The 19,258-nt window shown below is 39.7% G+C and overlaps 1 protein-coding gene across 2 annotated transcripts in view; it reads left to right on the forward strand.

Annotated features, from left to right (window-relative positions):
- The window catches only part of dennd1b (DENN/MADD domain containing 1B), a 228,040-nt gene extending 209,013 nt beyond the window's left edge, over window positions 1-19,027 (forward strand). For both annotated transcript variants that reach the window (XM_088349467.1, XM_088349468.1), the window contains 3 exons: window positions 8,832-8,914; window positions 11,015-11,237; window positions 14,460-19,027. In XM_088349467.1, the coding sequence (XP_088205593.1) occupies window positions 8,832-8,914; window positions 11,015-11,237; window positions 14,460-15,113 (960 nt within the window). In that variant the 3' untranslated portion in view covers window positions 15,114-19,027. The remainder of the gene's footprint in view (window positions 1-8,831; window positions 8,915-11,014; window positions 11,238-14,459) is intronic.
- Window positions 19,028-19,258: the final 231 nt, after the last annotated feature.

The raw sequence follows: 19,258 nt of genomic DNA on the forward strand, positions 1-19,258 counted from the left end.
CATTTGGCAACAACAAAAATAATAAATAGTAATTATTATTAAATGTATTGAAAATATAATAAATAATGTTGAAAATAGAAAATAGGGTGTTAAAAATGTGTAAAAAGCGTATCTAAAATTCCACAGCTACTATTTTTACAGACAATATAGAACACATCGGAAAAAATACAAATATTTATTTTACAAAAATTAAACAAGGTTCGAATGTCTTGTGAATACATAGTTTAAGTATTTCTGCATAAAAAGACCATTAACTACAAGTATTATGAACAAGTACAACTTTGTAAAAAATTACAACTTGCCACTTTACTAAAATATTAATCTTAAAAAAAATGAATATTTATTTTCCAAATATTAATCATGATTAGGTTGTTTTGTTGATACATAGGTTCAAAATTTATTCATAAAAGGATCATTAAATATAAGTATTAAACTATACGTGGTAAATTTTGTGGACAATTACAAATTTCACTTTACAAATACTAATCTTTTTAAAATACCAGCAAACGTATATTAATATGCATTGTAGTACTTAATTTTGTATCTGTTTTAAACTTGATGCTCAAAATAATATTTTTTAAGTAAAAAAAATACAAAATAAGATGAAATTGCATTTAACATAATACAATAATTTCCTAAATATTATTGTTTCATTCGTGTATTTCATTGATTATTGTTATATTTACACTTCAATACAGAAATGGGCAGATGCAGTGAAGCGTCTTTTATTTCTCCTTTTACCATCTTCCCCTTGAAATGTTTTTGCACGCCATTGATGATCTATTAAAACATCCAATAATGTTGTTTTAATATCCTAAATTCAGAATGAATCAAAGACGTGCAAATATAGTAGGCAGGGCCGACAGCTATGTCACTCATCTGCTCCTCTTGACTGGAACCAAAGTGCCATCTGGCGGCAGTGAGTAGGTATTGCATTAACAGTATGCACACCAATGACTTAAAAGGTGGGTAAATAAGGGGGGGCGTATAATAAAGAGAGAGAAAGAAAGCATGAAACAGAAGTTAAAAGCTAGGGGCGGGGGGGAAGAAAAAATCAAGAAAAAAAATCATCTCGGGGGGAAGCAAGAAAAAAGCTTGGGGGAAAAAGGAAACAGATAGGTCCCTTTAGTTGTCCTATACCAGAGGGGGGAATATTACAGCCTGAGGTCTACATGCACCACATCCCAGATATACTCCAAATATTCTCCTATTAAAGTACTTTAGAAATACTACAGAAATAATTCAGGAATTCTACAAAAATACCACTGCTGAAATACTACAAAATATTACTACAGCAGTTCTAAAAAATACCAAAAGATATAACTACAGTAATATTACAAAACTAAATATCAAATTTAGTGCTTAAAACTGGGACCTTATAAAATATTTTGCTTTAATTTTGACGGTTTTGGAACCAATTTAATCAAACTAATTTATTTTAAAACAAATCTAAAGAAATGTATCATGGCAAAATTGGATAGGTCTCCAGGATCCAATTTTCTCAACCCAATGTGGCCCCTGACTTCAAATATTTGCCCTCCCTTGTTCGATACTAATAGAATCCTGAAAAATCCAAGTCCGTTTTTTGTTCATGTTTCATTTTAAACTGTTATCACATTGTCTTAACACATATTTATGGTAGCTATTGTCAGATATTCAAAGTTTGGTTTGTTCTAATAAAAAAAGGACCAAAAGTAACCACTCATAACCTTATTTCTCACTCTTTTATGGCCAAACTTAGAAAAAATTTACAAGCGGCCTGTTTGGTACTTGGTCAATAAGGGGTAAAACGGAAAAAGCCCGCCTCACGTTTTCTTTCTTTTCTATACTGCGCCCGTTTTTTTTTAAAGTGCGCTTTTAGAACAGGCCAGTTGGACAGACGAAGGCGCTTTTTCCTCTTTGGAACGCGCCGCTCTTAAACCGGCGGACTTGGCCACACTTCTTGCCTCTCCCCAAGGTTTGTTTGCATTTTAGCGGTATCTCTTGTCATACGCTGCCAATCTGTGAGATCAGTGGCTGCTCTGAAATATCCTATGAAATGCATAATGCAAGGTGGACTTTCAAGGCCCGTAAGAGTTTGGCCTCGCCACAGAGAAAGTTGTCCCTCTTAAACGGTCACGCAGGAGGAAAGTTAGTTCCTTGTGATGCATGCAACTTAAGGGATGCCGACGGTTTGATTTTCTTCTTCTAATCCGGAATGAACGCTAATGTCTTGCATCAGAAGCGGGGAAACGTTTGGGGGGGCGCTTTGCGAAGCCCTCAGAACTGTCATTTCATCATTTGCACACATGAGTTTGAGATTGGAGCACTGACCACTTGAAAAAGAAATCTTACCTCATTGGCAGATTGTTTTGCTTTTAAGAGTGGCTTTTTTCAGTTTAACCCTTTCTCTCTCTCTCTCTCTCTCTCTCTCTCTCTCTCTCTCTCTCTCTCTCTCTCTCTCTCTCTATCTATCTATCTATCTATCTATCTATCTATCTATCTATCTATCTATCTATCTATCTATCTATCTATCTATCTATCTATCTATCTATCTATCTATCTATCTATCTATCTATATATATATATATATATATATATATATATATATACCCTTCGTCAGTGATTTTCAACCCCTGTGCCGTGAAAGATTGTCAGGTGTGCCGTTAGAAATTATCCAATGTCACTTTTTAAAATTTAAAATTTTATAAAACATTTATGAATCATTTTCTGCAAATATGTCATTGTCAAGTGTCTGTGCTGTAAAAACTGGGGGTATTCTAAATGATATTGTAATTAAACATACTGTTCCGTGTCATTGTATAACATTTTTGGTTAGTGTTGTGCCGCAAAAAAAATGCCCTGGCTCAAAAAAGTTTGAAAAACACTGTCCTACGTAATCACCTGCATATTGTATAATATCTATGTATATATCTATCTACCTACCTTGGTCATATCCCTCAAGAGGGGTGACCGACAGCAAGACAAACACGTACAATAACAAAGAAAATAAAAGGGGGGAAAAAAATGGCAAAAAAAAAAAACACACATCCAAACAAGTTAGGCACCTAAGTTGGTCATGGTTTCGTCCCTGCAGTTGAAACGGGCCACAAGAAAGCGGCTATGTCAGAGTGACACAACACACTCTTCTGTTTAACAGCAGGGCCCGACAGCTTTCACTGGTTTACCCCTGCCGCGTCATACAGGTGCCCTGCTCATCCCTTAGAACGCGTCCAAACATCCCACTATCCTTTTACAACACCTCTCCACTCATTCCTATCACCTGTGGTGAGGGGCCCTCTCCTCCTGAGAGGTGAGAGAATTCTCCCACCATGGTCCGCTGGGTGTCGTGAGAGCCGACTAAAGTGGAGGGAGCGAGGGTCTCGGGGATCCTCTCCTCTCTATCTCTACTCCCTAAGAGACAGCAAGGCAAAGAAAGGGGGGTGGGAGACCGAAAGGTCCCGCAAACCCTAGTTATAGGGTCACTAAATGTGAGAGGATGTGGAAGTAAAGCGACTTAGTGTAAGAAAGAGGAGATCGGAAGGACGATGACTAAAACGAAGGTTGATGTGTTAGCTTTGAGTGAAACAAAGATGAAAGGAAAGGGTGAATTACAGCTTGGAGGTATGTATGGTAGAAAGTCTGGAATTACGGTTGGACATGCCAAAGAAGGAGTGGCTGTGCTTGTGAGTGAGAAAGCAAAGGAAAAACTGGTGGAGTGGAAAGAGATATCTTCGAGATTGATGTGGGTGCGGTTAAAGTGAGGTGTAGAAGAATGGATTGTATACTACATAGTATATATACTGTTGCTCTTAACTGTTACATTTGCACTCTTGTTTTATGCCAAACCTCTTTGAGTTGTACTAAACTTGTGCTGAAGGATGACAATACACTCAAGACTGCTATCACACACATTTTGACTACAACCAAAGCTCAACGATGCCATATGGCAACATTGACATAATAGGCGATGAATAATATTTGATGAATGTATTCCATTTTTTTCCCTGAATGTTCAAGTTTTTGCCCTCATGTAGGTTTTAGATCAGGGGATTGTGTAATCATAGTCCGTAGTTTGCAATGGTCTGTGGTCTGTGCAGCCCTTTGCGGGATTAAGGGCGTCTCAAATAAACAACAAATAAAGATTACTTGACTTAAACATGTACATGCTCTAGACAGTGTAATAATAATAAAAAAAAGCATTTCTCTTACCCAAATATGATCATAATAGTCCAATGAATCAATGGCAAGTATAAAGATTTTACTATGGTATCATTTGAAAGTGTCATGAACCGGAACTGGAGGAGAACCCAAATGCGTGACGTTTCTCACACAAGCTGTGTGTGCAGTCATGCACATTAACACAAACGCCAGTGATTCGGCTATTGCTGGGCGGAAGAGGAAAGACAGCAGTCTGGCGTGGAACAACAGGAAGCAAAAGACCAACGAGATCGATACCAGTTACACGAGTCAGATGGTGTCGATAACGGACAGAATGGGACTGACGGGATCAATAACAGATATAGGAGACTGGAGACAGAAAACTGACAGGATGACATACACAGGAACGATACTAGACACTGGAGACCGGAGACTGATCAAAACAGGGCGAAACAGACGGGATCGATATCGGACAGGATACACAAACCGGAAACCGGACAGAGTCAAAACCCATGTCTTGTGGGTGCCGAGGTTCATTGACGGACTGACAAAGGGTGAGTGAGAGCACCGAGCTTAAATAGAAGGAAAGCCAATCTGTCAACGAACCGCAGCTGGCGCCACATGGGTTGGGCCAATTGGGCGCCATGGCAACCATGACAAAAAGATAATTTCTTATACTTTCCATTGATAGCAAAAACCAAATCTGACATTTGCCTCACTGTGACTCATTTCTGTAGATCAGATCACAATTAGTCCTTGTATTAAGGATGTTTTTTCTTATTTTCTTTAAAAAGCAAGATAATATATTCATGCGTTTATTCTGTTTTTAATGTTAAACACTTGCAAAGGAGATTGCATAGAATAGGGTTGCACTATACAATACAGCGGCATGTAATGGTCAAATATTACGCACTGTCCCTTTAAAGCAGGGGAGTCAAACTCATTTTAACTCGGGGGCCACACGATAGAACAAACATTCTGTCTGGGGCCGGACTAGTAGATTAAAGAAATAGAGAGATAAAGTAAAAAGAGAAAGAGGGAGGGATATGGAGAGAGGGTGGGACAAAGAAAGAAAAAGAGAGAGAGGGAGAGAACATGAGAACCAAAAGATAAAAAGTCGTGAGAGAGGGGGAAAAGAAAGGGAGAGGAAGAAAGAAATCCAAAGAGAAATAGAAAGACGGAAGGAGAGAAAAGAGAAAAGAAAGCGCAAAGGGTATGAAGAGAGAAAGAGAAAAGGGACAAAAGGAAAAAAAGGAAGTTAAGTTTGTTCGAGGCACCTGGCTTTGGCAACATCAAGTTGACACATTTCAACCTGCAGCTCGTTTTTCTGTTGCGCTTCTTTGAGTGTTGTCTCGCGGGCCGGATTAAATCCCTTAGCGGGCCTGATCTGGCCCGCGGGCTGCCTGTTTGACACCTGTGCTTTAAAGTGAGCACAGATTTCTGACAAGGGGTAAGAATTTATTTTTTGTAGTGCAGTGAATGCGTTTACCAGGTTGGCTGACTTGCTAAGTCTTATTTTTCTTAAATGTATTTATTTATTGAGTCTTGACAGAAGTGAATGACAATCTGAGACTGAGGGAGCTCTTCTTTATTTGCACCTTTCATTTCACTATTAGCACACAGCAAGAAGCTAATGGCACGGCAGGCTGCTAATGCGCCTCCTCTTTGTTAAGTTTTCGCCTGCGCCGTGGAGCCCGGGGGCTCGTCTATATTTAACTGCGGGTGCCTGCGCGCTCCTAAACGCCATTTTTCCCTTCGTCGAGCATGCCAGTTCAGACGCCCGCCCTCGAGGAACTCTTTGCGAGAAAGTTTTGGGAAAAGCAAAATTGTAGGGAGACCTCCGTCTGTTTGTCTGACCCGTGACTCGTGTCTGCTGACGAGGACCGATCCTTCCATATGTAGAGGGTTTCGAATAGAAACTTGAAATCCCAGTGTTCATTTTACCTGTGAAAAGTGATGGGTCCCGGGGACTCGCATGCTCAAAAATCTACGGGTCCCAACAGAGATCTATGGGTCCCCAAAATTTAGTGTTATCGCGGTTGAAATTGTAAATCGGCGACAAATATATAATATAAATCTATATATTCATTCAGGTTTAATTATCACAGTTTATTGGTAATACAAATCAGTTATCATTTCAAGATTTTTCAGTTCACAACAATATTGTACATTATACAAAATATTTTTGCGGAAATAATTATATTAATCTATATTTTCATTCAGTTTTAATCATCACAGTTAATTAGTTGTGATTGCTTCAGCAAGGCACAACTACATTGCCAAGTGCTGTAAGCAGTAAAAACTGAGGAGTTATGCTAATGGATACATGCTAAAAAGTGATGCTAACGGCTAAATGTTAACTTCTTCATGCTGAAAAATTACTCTAATGCTATCATGCTAATGACTCAGCAAATTGAATGGGCTCAATGCATTCTGGATGGGCCAATTCAGATAGAATGGCTCATTCCTTTCGAACATGTACCTTTTAAATTTTTTAATGTGTAATAATAATAATAATAATAATAATAATTTCCTTGTATTGTCATTCTGTGTAACAATGTACACAGAACGAAATGTCGATTGCACCTGACCCGTTGTAGCGAGCCGATGCAGCCGCAGCCAACAGAGGGCGCCGCCGACCACTTTTTAAGTCTTAGGAATGACTCGGCCGGGGCGCGAACCCGAACCTCCCAGTCTCAAAGCGGGCGCCTTACCATCTAGGCTACTGAGCTGGTAATAACAGTGTTATTACTATGTTATTACCATGAATGTGTTTTTTAGACCTCCACAAGGCAAAAATGAACTTGCCAGTACCAGGGGGGTGTGGAGGGGTGGAGTCCCCCCACAGAACCAAGTTAAAAATGACAGAAACATCGCTCTGAGTTGAAAACTGTATGCTAACTCATAATGCTAACAACCGGGGTTATATATACATGCCGGGATCATCATCCAGAGAACTAAGTAAAAATTTACAAATACAGATCTCCCAATTAAAAACTTTATGCTTGATCCCCGTATCATCTTCCAGATCAATCACAACTCTTACAATTGCCGTGGGAATTGTCTAGTTGGTAATACAAAGCAGTTATCACTTCAGATTTTTCAGTTCACAATATTGTAAATTATACAAAATAATATTGCTGAAATATTAGTCTATATATTCATGCAGTTTTAATCATCACAGTTAATTGGTTATACAAAGCAGTTATCACTTATTTTTCAGTTCATATATTCTTAGTGGTTTGCTGTCACGCCTTTGCCTTCTCAAGGTCCAATCCATTATCATCATCCTCATAGAGTAACCAGGAATGAAATTAAGTCCATTTTGGCAGAAAAGTCCTTATCTTGTTTAGGAGTATTATTTTGTATATTTTCTTTCGTCGAGTCGTTCGCTTCAACCTACGTGTTTTCCTAGCCTCTCGTGTTTTCCTTGCGATCTTCCGAAGAATATCTCCGCCGTTTTTTCGTGCCGGAATTATTGCCGTTGTTATCACTTTCGACGTTATGTTTCGACTTATTACTGACACTGAAGAAATTACCAATTTTGTGTTGATTTTCACCCTAAATCGACAACAACCACCACAACAATGACGTAATCTCGAAGAAACGAGATCTTGTTTGCCGAGATCGGCGTGCAGACGAAAACATGCACAGCAGGTTGATTGGCCGGTCCAAATTGTTTCGCCAGCACGAACTCGAACCGCGAGACCAAAACAACAATGGCGGATCCGCCTGACGAAAAGTTTGGAGTGCGGTAAATCTTTGTTAAAAATAAAAGTAATCGCGTAATAATGACAATTTTGCGTCGAAAAAGTTGCGTCCCCGGGACGCACGTTGATTCGACACTGCGTCCCCAGCAAAAATGATGCGTCTAGGACGCAGGGACGCGGGCAAACGAGACACTGTAAATTGCCCTGGTGGTTAAGGGATCTGTGAACTGTCTGCGCAGTGTATATAGCTGTTGCTTCACACAGACATTTGTGTACCATTTATTGTTGATTGGATGCACTTTGATGATCGCAATGAATCAATGAATTAGACTTTGCTTCAGTTACTCAATGCTTGAGTGTTTTTTTGGATGACTACATTTTACTTCAACTTGAGTCGTATGTTTCAGAATTAAGAGTACTTTTACTTAAGTAAAACCCACCTCTGCACTTGAGTGAACCCACTTGAACTTACGTACCTCCCTGAGGTGTTTTGTCTTTTTCTTGCATTTTATGACGTGCTTAAAACAGTGCTGAAAAATCCTACGTATCTTGGCGTTTGTTTTCTCTGTGAGAGAAATGTCAAAGAAGAAGTGTTAAGGGGAGGAGAGAATCCCCTCGTGGTGGCGGTGGCCTCGTTCGTAAGCAGATGGAGGAAGTGTAAAAGATGCTGTCTTCTATTGAACCCGTATTTAAAATGTTACACAGGTCGCTTATTAAGCCCACAGGGCCACTAAATGACACCGCGTAGCGATAAGTCAGAAAAACGATACACGGCAAGAAGTTACTGTGGCGATTGTTAAAGCAACCAACTTAATGCTTCATTTGATAAAATGCTTCTGAACATGATCATCCTTAACCCTGTTTTGATGTAGTATCGTGTCTCTTTGGGTTCAGGTCGTATAAAACAAGCACTGTCCCTCAAGGAAACACCAGATCGAATTGTCTTATAGTATTCTATTATTTTTTTATTTTACCTTACAGCAAAACTTGAATTCTCCTATGAGGCTGGGCCCACGAGAGCTCAACTACGGATTGGACGACGAAGAGCTGGACAGCACCAGCAAGTAAGTACTACTTTCCATCACTCAAGTCCTCTGGGTTTAAAAAAGAAGTTTAAAGGTCCCTAAAATACATTTTCTGAAGTTGACTTCTCTTTTTAGTCATGGTTGTACTGTCCCCAAGTGGTGATTGTCAGTACAACAAGATAATTTGGCCAAACTGTTTTGATACATTGGTCAAGTCAAGTCATGTTTATTTCTATAGCCCTTAATCACAGAGTCTCAAAGGGCTGCACAGACCATAGATTATTTCAAACTACAGAGTATTATGACACCATCCCCTGATCTAAAACCTCCATGAGGGCAAGGAAAAACTCAAAAACCTCAACATGACGAAAAGGACGAAACCTTGAGAAGAGATTGCACATGAGGTAATCCCCCTTCCAGGATGACCAGGTTGCAATAACAAATAATACACAGATATTGTCAAAATAAAATATAGGTTATACATATGCTATAGAATAGAAGTGTGTTTAAAGCATAGATTTAAACAGTTCCACTGAGGTTGCAGATCGAATCTCAGGGGGAAGAGCATTACACACCACCGGGGCCCGAATGAAGAACGCTCTCAAACTTGCGGATCTCTTCTTGGCTCTTGGGATCACTAGTAGACCAGCATTTTCAGAGTGAGGGCTCCGGACTGGAACATAGGTGGAAATTAAATCTGAAAGATATGAGGGAGCAAGTCCATGGATGATTTTGTTGTGTAAGGCACTATATTTTCCAGACTTTAAGGCGCACAAAAAAAACAGAAATTAGCCAAAAATTTAAAAGTGCATCTTATAAGCCAGTCCACCTTATATACCGGAAAATACGGTAGATAAGTTTAGAAATGTATACATTATTTATAGGTATGCATTACTACACAAGTAAACGGGAAGCTTTACTTCGGTCATGTGTACTTCGTCGTCGAACTGTTTGTTTCGGCTAAACTACGCAGCTTGGGGTTTATTCGGGGCTGAGTCCCTCATATGAAGTGTGCACCGCAAGTGCAACGCGAACGAGTTGGCACAGAAAAAAATCTTTACCTGCAGATAACAAGCTGCAAATAGTGATTTTTTTTTCCCCCCGAAAAATAGGTTTGTAAAGCTTGTAAGCTAATGACAAGAAGAGTAAATGAGATCTGACGTGAGTGCGAGGTGGAAGGAGGAAGCGGTGTTCTGCTTTCCATGAACACAAGGGCACTTTGCTTGTAGAATAACATGTTATTACGAGAACTAGTTGTTACCCGTATTGTGTTCACATGATTCGGGTCGTTATGACGATTGTGGACATGCACAAAACAGCTTCTCTTTCTTTCCCAACGATGACGAAGGGACTTTGTCATTTTTTTTAGATAGAATTGAGCTTTAAAACGTTAAACTGTCTTTACTTATCTTTTCTTTTCTCATCACATACGCCATATGGGCCCCCCGCACACTCCATACAGTGTCATACGTGCAAGAAACAAAACAAGGCACAAAGTGTGATGACCAAGATCTGAACAAAGCCACTCCTGCCATCTAGTGTTAATTTATCATACTTAAATCATTCACAGACGCTTGATACTTACTGATCAGCAGCGCCAAAGCCTTCAGAATTTTGTTTTTCAATAACCGTGACGATCGCATTCCAGCAGATGGATGTCATTTTTTTATCAATAAAAAAGCTGTTGAAGCATTACCTGTCTAGTATACATGTCAATATCATCGCTACTCTCACCATACTGCTTAACTTTGCCTGTCCAGTGTCCGACTACACACTCAATTGCTGAATACAGGAAACAACACTAGGAAGTTGGGCTCTGATCAAAGCCACTCCTGTCATCTAATGGTAACTTGTCAGACTAAAATTCACAGAGGCCTGATACTTACTGATGAGCAGCGCCAACCCCTTAATAATTGTTTTTTAAAATAAAACCCAAAAAAAGGTTTTTTCATTTTGACACTCAGGGACGATACTTCCCAAAAAGGTTATACATTATGGCACTGAATGAGTTAAAATTCCCAAGAGCCAATATATATATTTTGGGGGGTGCAGCTTATAATATGCTGCAGCTTATAGTGCGGGGGCAAAAACTTAATTGTGAATTGAGGTTATATATTTGTTCCATTGTTTTTGCCGTAGGATCTCTTCGGAAGACAGTGGCGATGCGCCCTCCTACCCGGAGGACAGTGACGACTCATACTCGTTGGAGCTGGACATGGACTCTTCACAGACGGGCAAGATGAACCTCCTGGAGGAGATCTTGGACTCTCTCAACACCAGCACTTTGGAGCAAGGCAAGCTGAGTGCGGCCAAGAGTCTGGACTTCTTCAGGTCTTTGGAGGATCTGGACTACCAGGCCCCGGTAGGAGACACGCATCACGTAAACCGCTCGATGTGTGCGGTATCTACAGCAAATGTAGAAGTCTATACAGCCTTGTACAAATACTGTGTGAAGTCAATCACAAATAAAAAAGAACAAATAGAGTGAAGAAAACTATCTTTCCGAGTAACTTTTCTTAGTTATTAAAAAGTTATAAATAATTCTTAAAAAAATATATTTGAAACGATCCTGTAGCTAAATGTTTGTGTTTTTTGTACTTTAGTGTTAACATTTGTTTTGCTGGTAGTAAAAGAAAATAATAAGCAAGTTTATTTGGTGCAGGTTTATTATTCTATGTACTAACATAAATAGTGGTAACAAATAAAAAGGCCTGTGCAACACACACATACATCAGATAAATACTGTATTTTCTGGTCTATAAGGCGGATTTCTGAATTTCTGGCAACATTGTCAGGTTTTTATTGCGCCTTATAGCCCGGCGCAAATACATTTAAATTCAAATATGCATTTCTGAACTTTTACTTTTTTTCTTTGAATACATTCTGAGAACCAAAAATAAATTAGTTTATTATTCACAGAAAATTACTCCTTTTGTTTGCAAGAAATTATTTTACACTTTCTGAACAATATTGTTTTCAATAAATTAAATACACACATTTTTTCCCTTGCCTAAAACTATCATTGGCCTCGAAAAATTCAGTGTGTAATATTATTAGATGGCACTGTTGTCTAATGCGAACAAAGAACAGTGTCGCAGCAAGACGACAGACAAACATGGCGGCTATCTTAGGTATGGATTCCACTATGTAGATGAAAATTAAATTTTTCGGCTTATGATTTTTTTAAATAAAATTAAAAACATTTATCAACGTTTCGTTTTGTTTTTACTGAATTAAATTTGTACCACTAGAATGCACAAATTACTATACACGGTCCCTTTAGGGTCCCAGTTTTGATAAATTATAACTTCACTCTAAAACATTTTTTCTGTATATATGTTCAAAAAAACATCCGGAGTATGATTGCAGTTTAAAAAGTTATTTCTTCTATCTTAGATGGTCGGCCATTTTGAATCATAAAACTAAGGACCAGTCACGGCTCTGCTTTAGTGAACAAGTAAAACGTGATTTGTTGGTGCAACGATGATGTCATTTTTATTGGACAGCAAGTAACAAAGTAACTGCCACCTTCGGGGAATCATATTGTTTTGTTTTGCTTTTTTTGCTTGGCTCCATTTTTTAACACAATATAAATTTAAATAAAGTTGACCACGAATCACAAACTTCAGAGCACAACTTAATAACAGCCGCATGCTTAAAAAAAAAAAATCTATTTTGTCTTTGTATGAGCCTAACCAGATTTAAAGCCTAAGGGGTTAAACCGTCATAAAAATCAACAAATTCTGGTCTTCATTACATTTTAAACCCTGCGTAAACCTAACACAAACCAAAAAAATAAAACGAGTCTGCTTAAAAAATGTGTTGAGCTGAAGAGAACAGGTGCATCACGGGAGGCTGCCATTTCAAAGAACGAAGGTTAAAAAAACGAAAAATACACACAACAGCTAAAAAGGTTGAATATATTCATGCACAGCATGCTGCAAAGTATGCAAAAAAGAGATCCAACTCTTCACAATGGGAGAGTCGGCTTTCTCCAGTCATATTAATAGTAATTCCCGAAGATGACTAGCTTAATTATAATCTCTTAATTTTTCTACTAACCATTTTCTGGATGCTACCTAAATTGGGTATAATGAAATAATGTGATGTGCATTAATGCAAGCATTACGTATAAATTATGGACATTTATTACGGCTGTTTAAAAAATAAAGTTAGCGTTTCCCAGTGGTAAATGTATTTTTAATGGTACTGGTAGAAAATGGCAAATTGGCTTTGATAGTCCTTAAAAGTGTTTGAATTTGGCCATGAAAAAGGTGTAATAGCCCTGTCTCTAAAGTAGTGTTTGTCGAGGTGAAACCTGAGATTGTATTTGGATAAAGAAAAGAACACGCACTGAGTCAGAAATTTTATAAACCTTCCATTTGAGTTGCGTGCTTCCAAGGTCTACTTCCAAGATCAGCTCTGGAAGGAATCACGTTCCTCCTATGGCTAGAAACTCATTTATTGGAAAGCAGACATAAAACAACACATCTGATTGGCTTAAACAACCCCTATTTAACTGGCATTCTAACTGTCAGTTTCACTGACTTTGCAAGATGGTGTGCGGTTCTCAAGTGATTGAAAGCCTCCGGTAGCAGGTTTTCCAGATCAAAACGAAAGGGACGACCCTATCAGCCAAGACAAGTTGATCGTTCCCAACCTGTGATTTCAAGAATATTTCATTTTACAAAACTACAAACTCATTGAAATCCCTCCAAGAAGGCTGGTCTTCCACGGAAGACTAGCGCAAGAGAGGACAGGTCACTGCGCACGATATCAATGGGTAATTATTTCCACACTGCAGCTGGAATTGCTCACCACTTCCATGCTGAACATGGTAAGGATCTATCTCGCCATACAGTGTGTCTCTGTTTAAAAGCATTTGGACTGAAGATTTACACTGCAGTGACCAAACCCCTCATTAGGAAAAGATCCAAATTAAAAGCTAGACTGAGCTTTTGCTGAGGAGCATGTTACGTGGACAGAGGAGAACTGGTACAAAGTTAACTTTAGTGAAATGTGATTTATTTGGTTCTGATGGGGAGCGTTGTTTTCGGCAACACATTGGAGAAAGAATAAACCCAAAGTGTTTAAAAAAAAGTCAGTGAAAGTTGGAGGATGAAGTGTCATGGTTTGGAGCAAGTTTTCTGCAGCAGGAGTTAGGTCTCTTGGAGATCTACATGGCTGAGGGAATGCAAATGTGTTTAAAAACCTTCTTTAACTGCACAAGGTTCCTTATTTGCGTTCATCACCCTACCAGCCTGCAGTCTTCATGCAGGACAATGCTCCAAGTTACACAGCAAAACAAGTAAAGAATTTCCTTGAAAGATAAAACATTAAATTAATGACAAGGCCTGCCCAGACTCCTGATCTCAACCCAAGAGAGAACTGCTCGCCATTTTCTTCGGTGACACATCAAAAACATAAAAATAAGCCGCACCATATTAAAAACCGCAGTGTTTAAAATGGAGCCAAAGATGTCGTCTTGTAATTATGGTACATTTATGGGGCCCACGATCTATTATTGTTGTACAATCCTTTGTGTCGGCTTCCCCTTTAATTTCTCTTTGTTGGTATCTTTCAGAGTAAGAAGAGTGCCATTAGCGACTGCCCTCCATCAATTGGAAATTCTTGCGATGGAGGTGGGGAAGCAGGGGGCTGGAACATGGGTCAAGACGACAGTGCCGTCCACGGCAAGCATCTCCCACCGTCCCCGCGAAGACAGCCCACCAAAAGCAGCCTAAAGAAACCCTCAGTACCGCCCCCACCCACTCCACACGCCAAACAAGCGTCAGATCGCTTCTCCTGTTCGCCAGCAATGTCATCTTACCCAAATGCAGCCCAGACGCCGGTATCCCGCCCCCGTACATGTTCGGAGCCGCACGCCAGCAGCGAAGCCGTTCCCACCCACAACCCGACGGGCTCCACGGGCATCCTCAGGAGGAAAGTTCTGTCCAAGGAGACGGTAAAGAACTACAAGGAAAAGTCTCTGCACAGGCAAGCTAGCAAGGAGAGCCGGGCGAGAAACAGCCATTCTGTGCAGGTCCCTTGGGAGAAGGACTATGCGGAGGCAAAGCCGGGGGTTGGTCCCAGTGGGGGTCCAGCGGTGCAGGATCGCGGCCTCTTGGAGGAGATCGAATCCATGTGCTGCGTGGGTCCCGTCCTCCAAGGTGGCCTTCAGCTCTCGCAGGTCCACTGCAACAGTGGGCACCACGGAAAAAACACAGAGCCCTCGTAATAGGCCCAAGAATTCTAGGCCCTCAGTGAGTCATGTGACATTATATAGGCGGAGGCTAACCCGAACAGGAAAAACTGGTGAACAATACCAAGGTCTTACCCAGGAAAATATGTCTTCATGTGATGCAAAAGAAAGGCAATACTTTTAGCAGGTGCATCTCAACAAAATAGAATATCAGGGAAACTCCAGTTTCACTTTTTCAAAGGTGCTGTACAGAATTTAGACCATTTCTACACGCTGATGCCATCTTCTGGCTTGTATCACATTGCAGCCTCTGTCAAGCTCTTCATGTTGCACATGCAAGTATGTGCATTACTTGGATGCGCTCGAATAACTTTAAGAAAATAATTGTGGTGACTAGCATAAAGTCAATTTTTAACAAGGCCCTCCCTCCCTTACCACTGACGTAATGTACAGTTTTGCTAAAAGTAAGAAAAAAGGATTAAGGTGGGTGGGGAAAAAATAATAATTCGTTAATTAATATTTTCTACCAATTAAATAATACATAAAGTCGTTGTGTTTAATTTAAATGTGATGCCTATCAGCTATATCAGTTGCCTGGGTCTGCACTTATATAGCCCTTTTCACGTCATTGAAGACTTCCCAAAGTGCTTTACAATGTGCTTCACACTTACCCATTCACACAGAAATCACACACTGATAGCAAGGTCAGCCAGGCAAACTAGCTTGGTCATCGAAACTGACATAGTCTTCTTCTATGCTATCAATTATCGTTTTTTTTACTCTTCTTTTTGATGTGGAGGAAAAAAAGAGCATATTCTACTTCATTGAGATGCACCTGTATATGGTCAAAACTATTGGGACACCATTTAATATACAGGAAATGGAAGTCTCATCTGTGTCCCAAGACTTTTGTCTTTATAGTCATCTGCAAGTTGTGCATTTTTGAGAGTAGCGTCCATATTGCATTTTTCACGTACCATAAGTAACAAGGCTCAATCCTGTCCTCATGTCAAAGGTCGTCACATTTCACCGAAGCGGAGGACGTTAGCACTTTCTGATGAGTAAACTCGTTCCCTGAATATTTCGATGAGCATCACAAAAAATGAAATAACATTGGAAGCGGACGCGTTTGGATTCGGACAATGCTTACAAGTGCTTCCCTCATTTTGCCTTAACAGATCGTCTGTGGAGCTCTTCCCTACTCGCTCATAATGTCCATTGTGAGCAGTACGTTGGTCAAAACATTTCTGTTCCGGATGACGTGATTTAAAATGTACATCACACTTCAGGTCATCCACTTTAATGATAACTACAAGGTTTTTTGTCCCTTACAATGTCACTCTCTGGTCATGGGTCCTTGTTACATCTTGAGTTGTCTCAATTTATTTTACCATTTAAAGTACGTTTTATCATTTTTGGGGACGAGTCAGCTCTTTGTCTTCTCAAACTCTCAAGTTTTTACCCATTACAGACTTTTGCACGTTACAACAGGGCTCTCTTAGGTCAAGCAACCCTAATGGCTGTCGTGGGTATTGCAGCTGCTATTGGAAATGAGCTAACTAAGTTGGGCACCCCTAGCGGCCAAGGTGGGCATTAATTGAAAAGTAATTGAATGGAGCCCATTCACTTCAATCGGGTTTCCCAAGTCGGCTGCCGCCCTGGCATCTGCCGTTGGAAAGTAGGTCGAGAAATTTGTGTTTATTGACATAATATGAGGCTGACCTAGAAGCAGCTGACGTGATTGTCCGCCATCTTGCTGCAACAGTTACCCCCAAAAACCTTGTGAAAGGCTGAGCAAAAAACAAGAACAAAATTGGTGAGGTTTGATCACTTTGAGTCCCTTTAGTTTGTATTCTTACTTGTTATTTTTAGCACTCATTATTGATAGCACTACACAATTCAGTGCCATCTATTGGTCAAATATTACATAGTGCCCCTTAAAAGGAACTGCTTAAACTATTTTTTTCGGCACTTTCTCAGAACGTGACCAAAACTCTTATCAGTTGCTGTTGCGGGTATCAAATCTTTAGAAGTAAGCCTTAAAGAGGCTACTATGGTGAACGATCAGAGATTCATCTTGCATACTACTTGAAGTATTTTGCTTTGAAGCAATCAGTTGTAAATTTTGGTGCTACAAGTAAAAAACGAGAAGCAACTATTAACTGAGTTCTGACCAACTTGGCCTTAAGTAGACTACTAGTGAAGCATTATTTTCCTCACGATAGTAATTGATAGCCTAACGTCGAAGTATATCTGTGTGTGTGGGGGAGAGAATACTAAAACAACAATTTTTTAGTACTTGTGTGCCGAATTGAGAGGACAAAGAGCTTACTTGTACAAAGGATGAAGATCAGACGGCAACAGTCTTGTCTTCCAGCTTCCAATCCGACACTGATGATGGGGTGTTTGATTGTACTCTCTAGCATGCATAAGAGGTAAGATCCGGTTTTAAAAATCAAGCCCGACCCGAATCAGCCCAAGTCCGACTACTCAACTTGATTTGAGGGACCGAGTCCAAAGAAAACCCGAGTTTTAATATATTAGAGGACTCGGGAGGAGGAGGGGAGAGTTTGGCTGATTCATCGGCATGATCTTACCTCTAGCATACATACACTCAGACAAAAACTGGGGGTCGAAATGTGACCCCCTTCCCATTCCTTTTTGTATTTGGTGCTTTTCCCTTTTCGTGATTCAGAGCAGCCCGCCCGGCACTTTCTCAGATCTCCGCCACTGGCTGGTTCAGCGTTTATCTATCCAGTCCAAAAAAGGCAGAGGCTAGAAGCGACCCATTTCCACAACATGCAAACACCTTCTCATGACTATGCAAACATTTCCAGATCAAAAGATATAAAATACTTTGACTACTTGAAAAACTGAAGAACAATCAAGTTAGTTTAGAATGGAAATAAGCCACATGTGGAGTGTGCGTGCGTGTGTGTGCCTTATGAAATACCGGGTACAGTATTATGCAATGTTAAACTCATCGTTTGATTGTTTTATGAATAAAAACAACGTTGGAGTGTTTGTGACCAAATGACCTGAAGTGAACTCAGGTGAAATATTTCAGACGGGTAGCGCCTTGTCTTTGTTTTATACTAAATAGATTTCATTTTCTATTCCATGAGTTCATGATTTTTTTTTAACCATAGGTCAAAACAAAACAAAAAAAGGCATTTAAATGCTTTCGCAGAGGTTTTCATTTTAGTACGACAAACTACGATTAGAATATTTTCAGCTAACGTGTATTTTTCTTTTCAAATGTATCTTACATAAGTAATATATGATTGTTGTTTATTAGCATTGACACCCAATTTTGAATGTTTTTAACCTATAAACCATGTGGTCCATGATGATGTTGTTACTGCACGCATGTTAAGTACTCGGATGTAAACAAAGATCTACTTCAGAATTATTGCTATTTAACTCTATTTAGCACGTAGACCCATCAAAAAAAACAAAAGAATGACGTAAATATATTTTTTTCTGCCTTGCATTGGATTACATTGTAGTATTTAAATCGTCTGCCTTGTAGAAGAATCTATTTTATATTTTCATTGGCTGCTGTAAGTAAACCGTAAGAGTCAACAGGTGAGCGAAGAACTACTGAAACAGGAAAAAGGATGGGAACTGTTTACAATCATGCTATTGTGTGTGGCAGCCGCTTGTTGCTATTTCGCAAAGTGTGCTAATGTAGCATTAATGAGCGCAGGTACCTTTCATATGGTAACAAAACATTTCGTACGCCAAAAATATTCAACCATGTATTAGCAGCGAAGACGTGATTCAATTTTGTTTTGTAACAACTCTGGTACTTTTCGATTCCGTGCGCATTTGCATGTTGTCGTCGTGGAAAAAAATCAGCCGAGGTCAGTCATGAGGTGTTTGTTGATGGTGCAATCGCACCTCTTGTATGCACTGTGAACTGAAAATAAATATTATTACATCCATCATACGTGCCTGGACTCATTTTTAAATCAAGTTGACTTTGCTTTTGGCTTCTTTGTCATGCTTTGTACCCACCTTGCACCAGACTTATTTCAGATGTTGAATTTTGGCCTTAATCCGGTCCACTCTGTTGTAGAAAGTCTTGAGCGTGTTACTGAAAAACAGTATTTACAGTTTCTTGTCACTTCCAGCCTGGAGAGGGATCGGCGCCACCCAGGTGTATTTGCCCATGACAA

Source organism: Urocampus carinirostris, chromosome 12 (assembly GCF_059441175.1).
Source record: "Urocampus carinirostris isolate Australia breed hairy pipefish chromosome 12, RoL_Ucar_1.0, whole genome shotgun sequence".
In the NCBI taxonomy this organism is placed as follows: Eukaryota; Metazoa; Chordata; class Actinopteri; order Syngnathiformes; family Syngnathidae; genus Urocampus; species Urocampus carinirostris.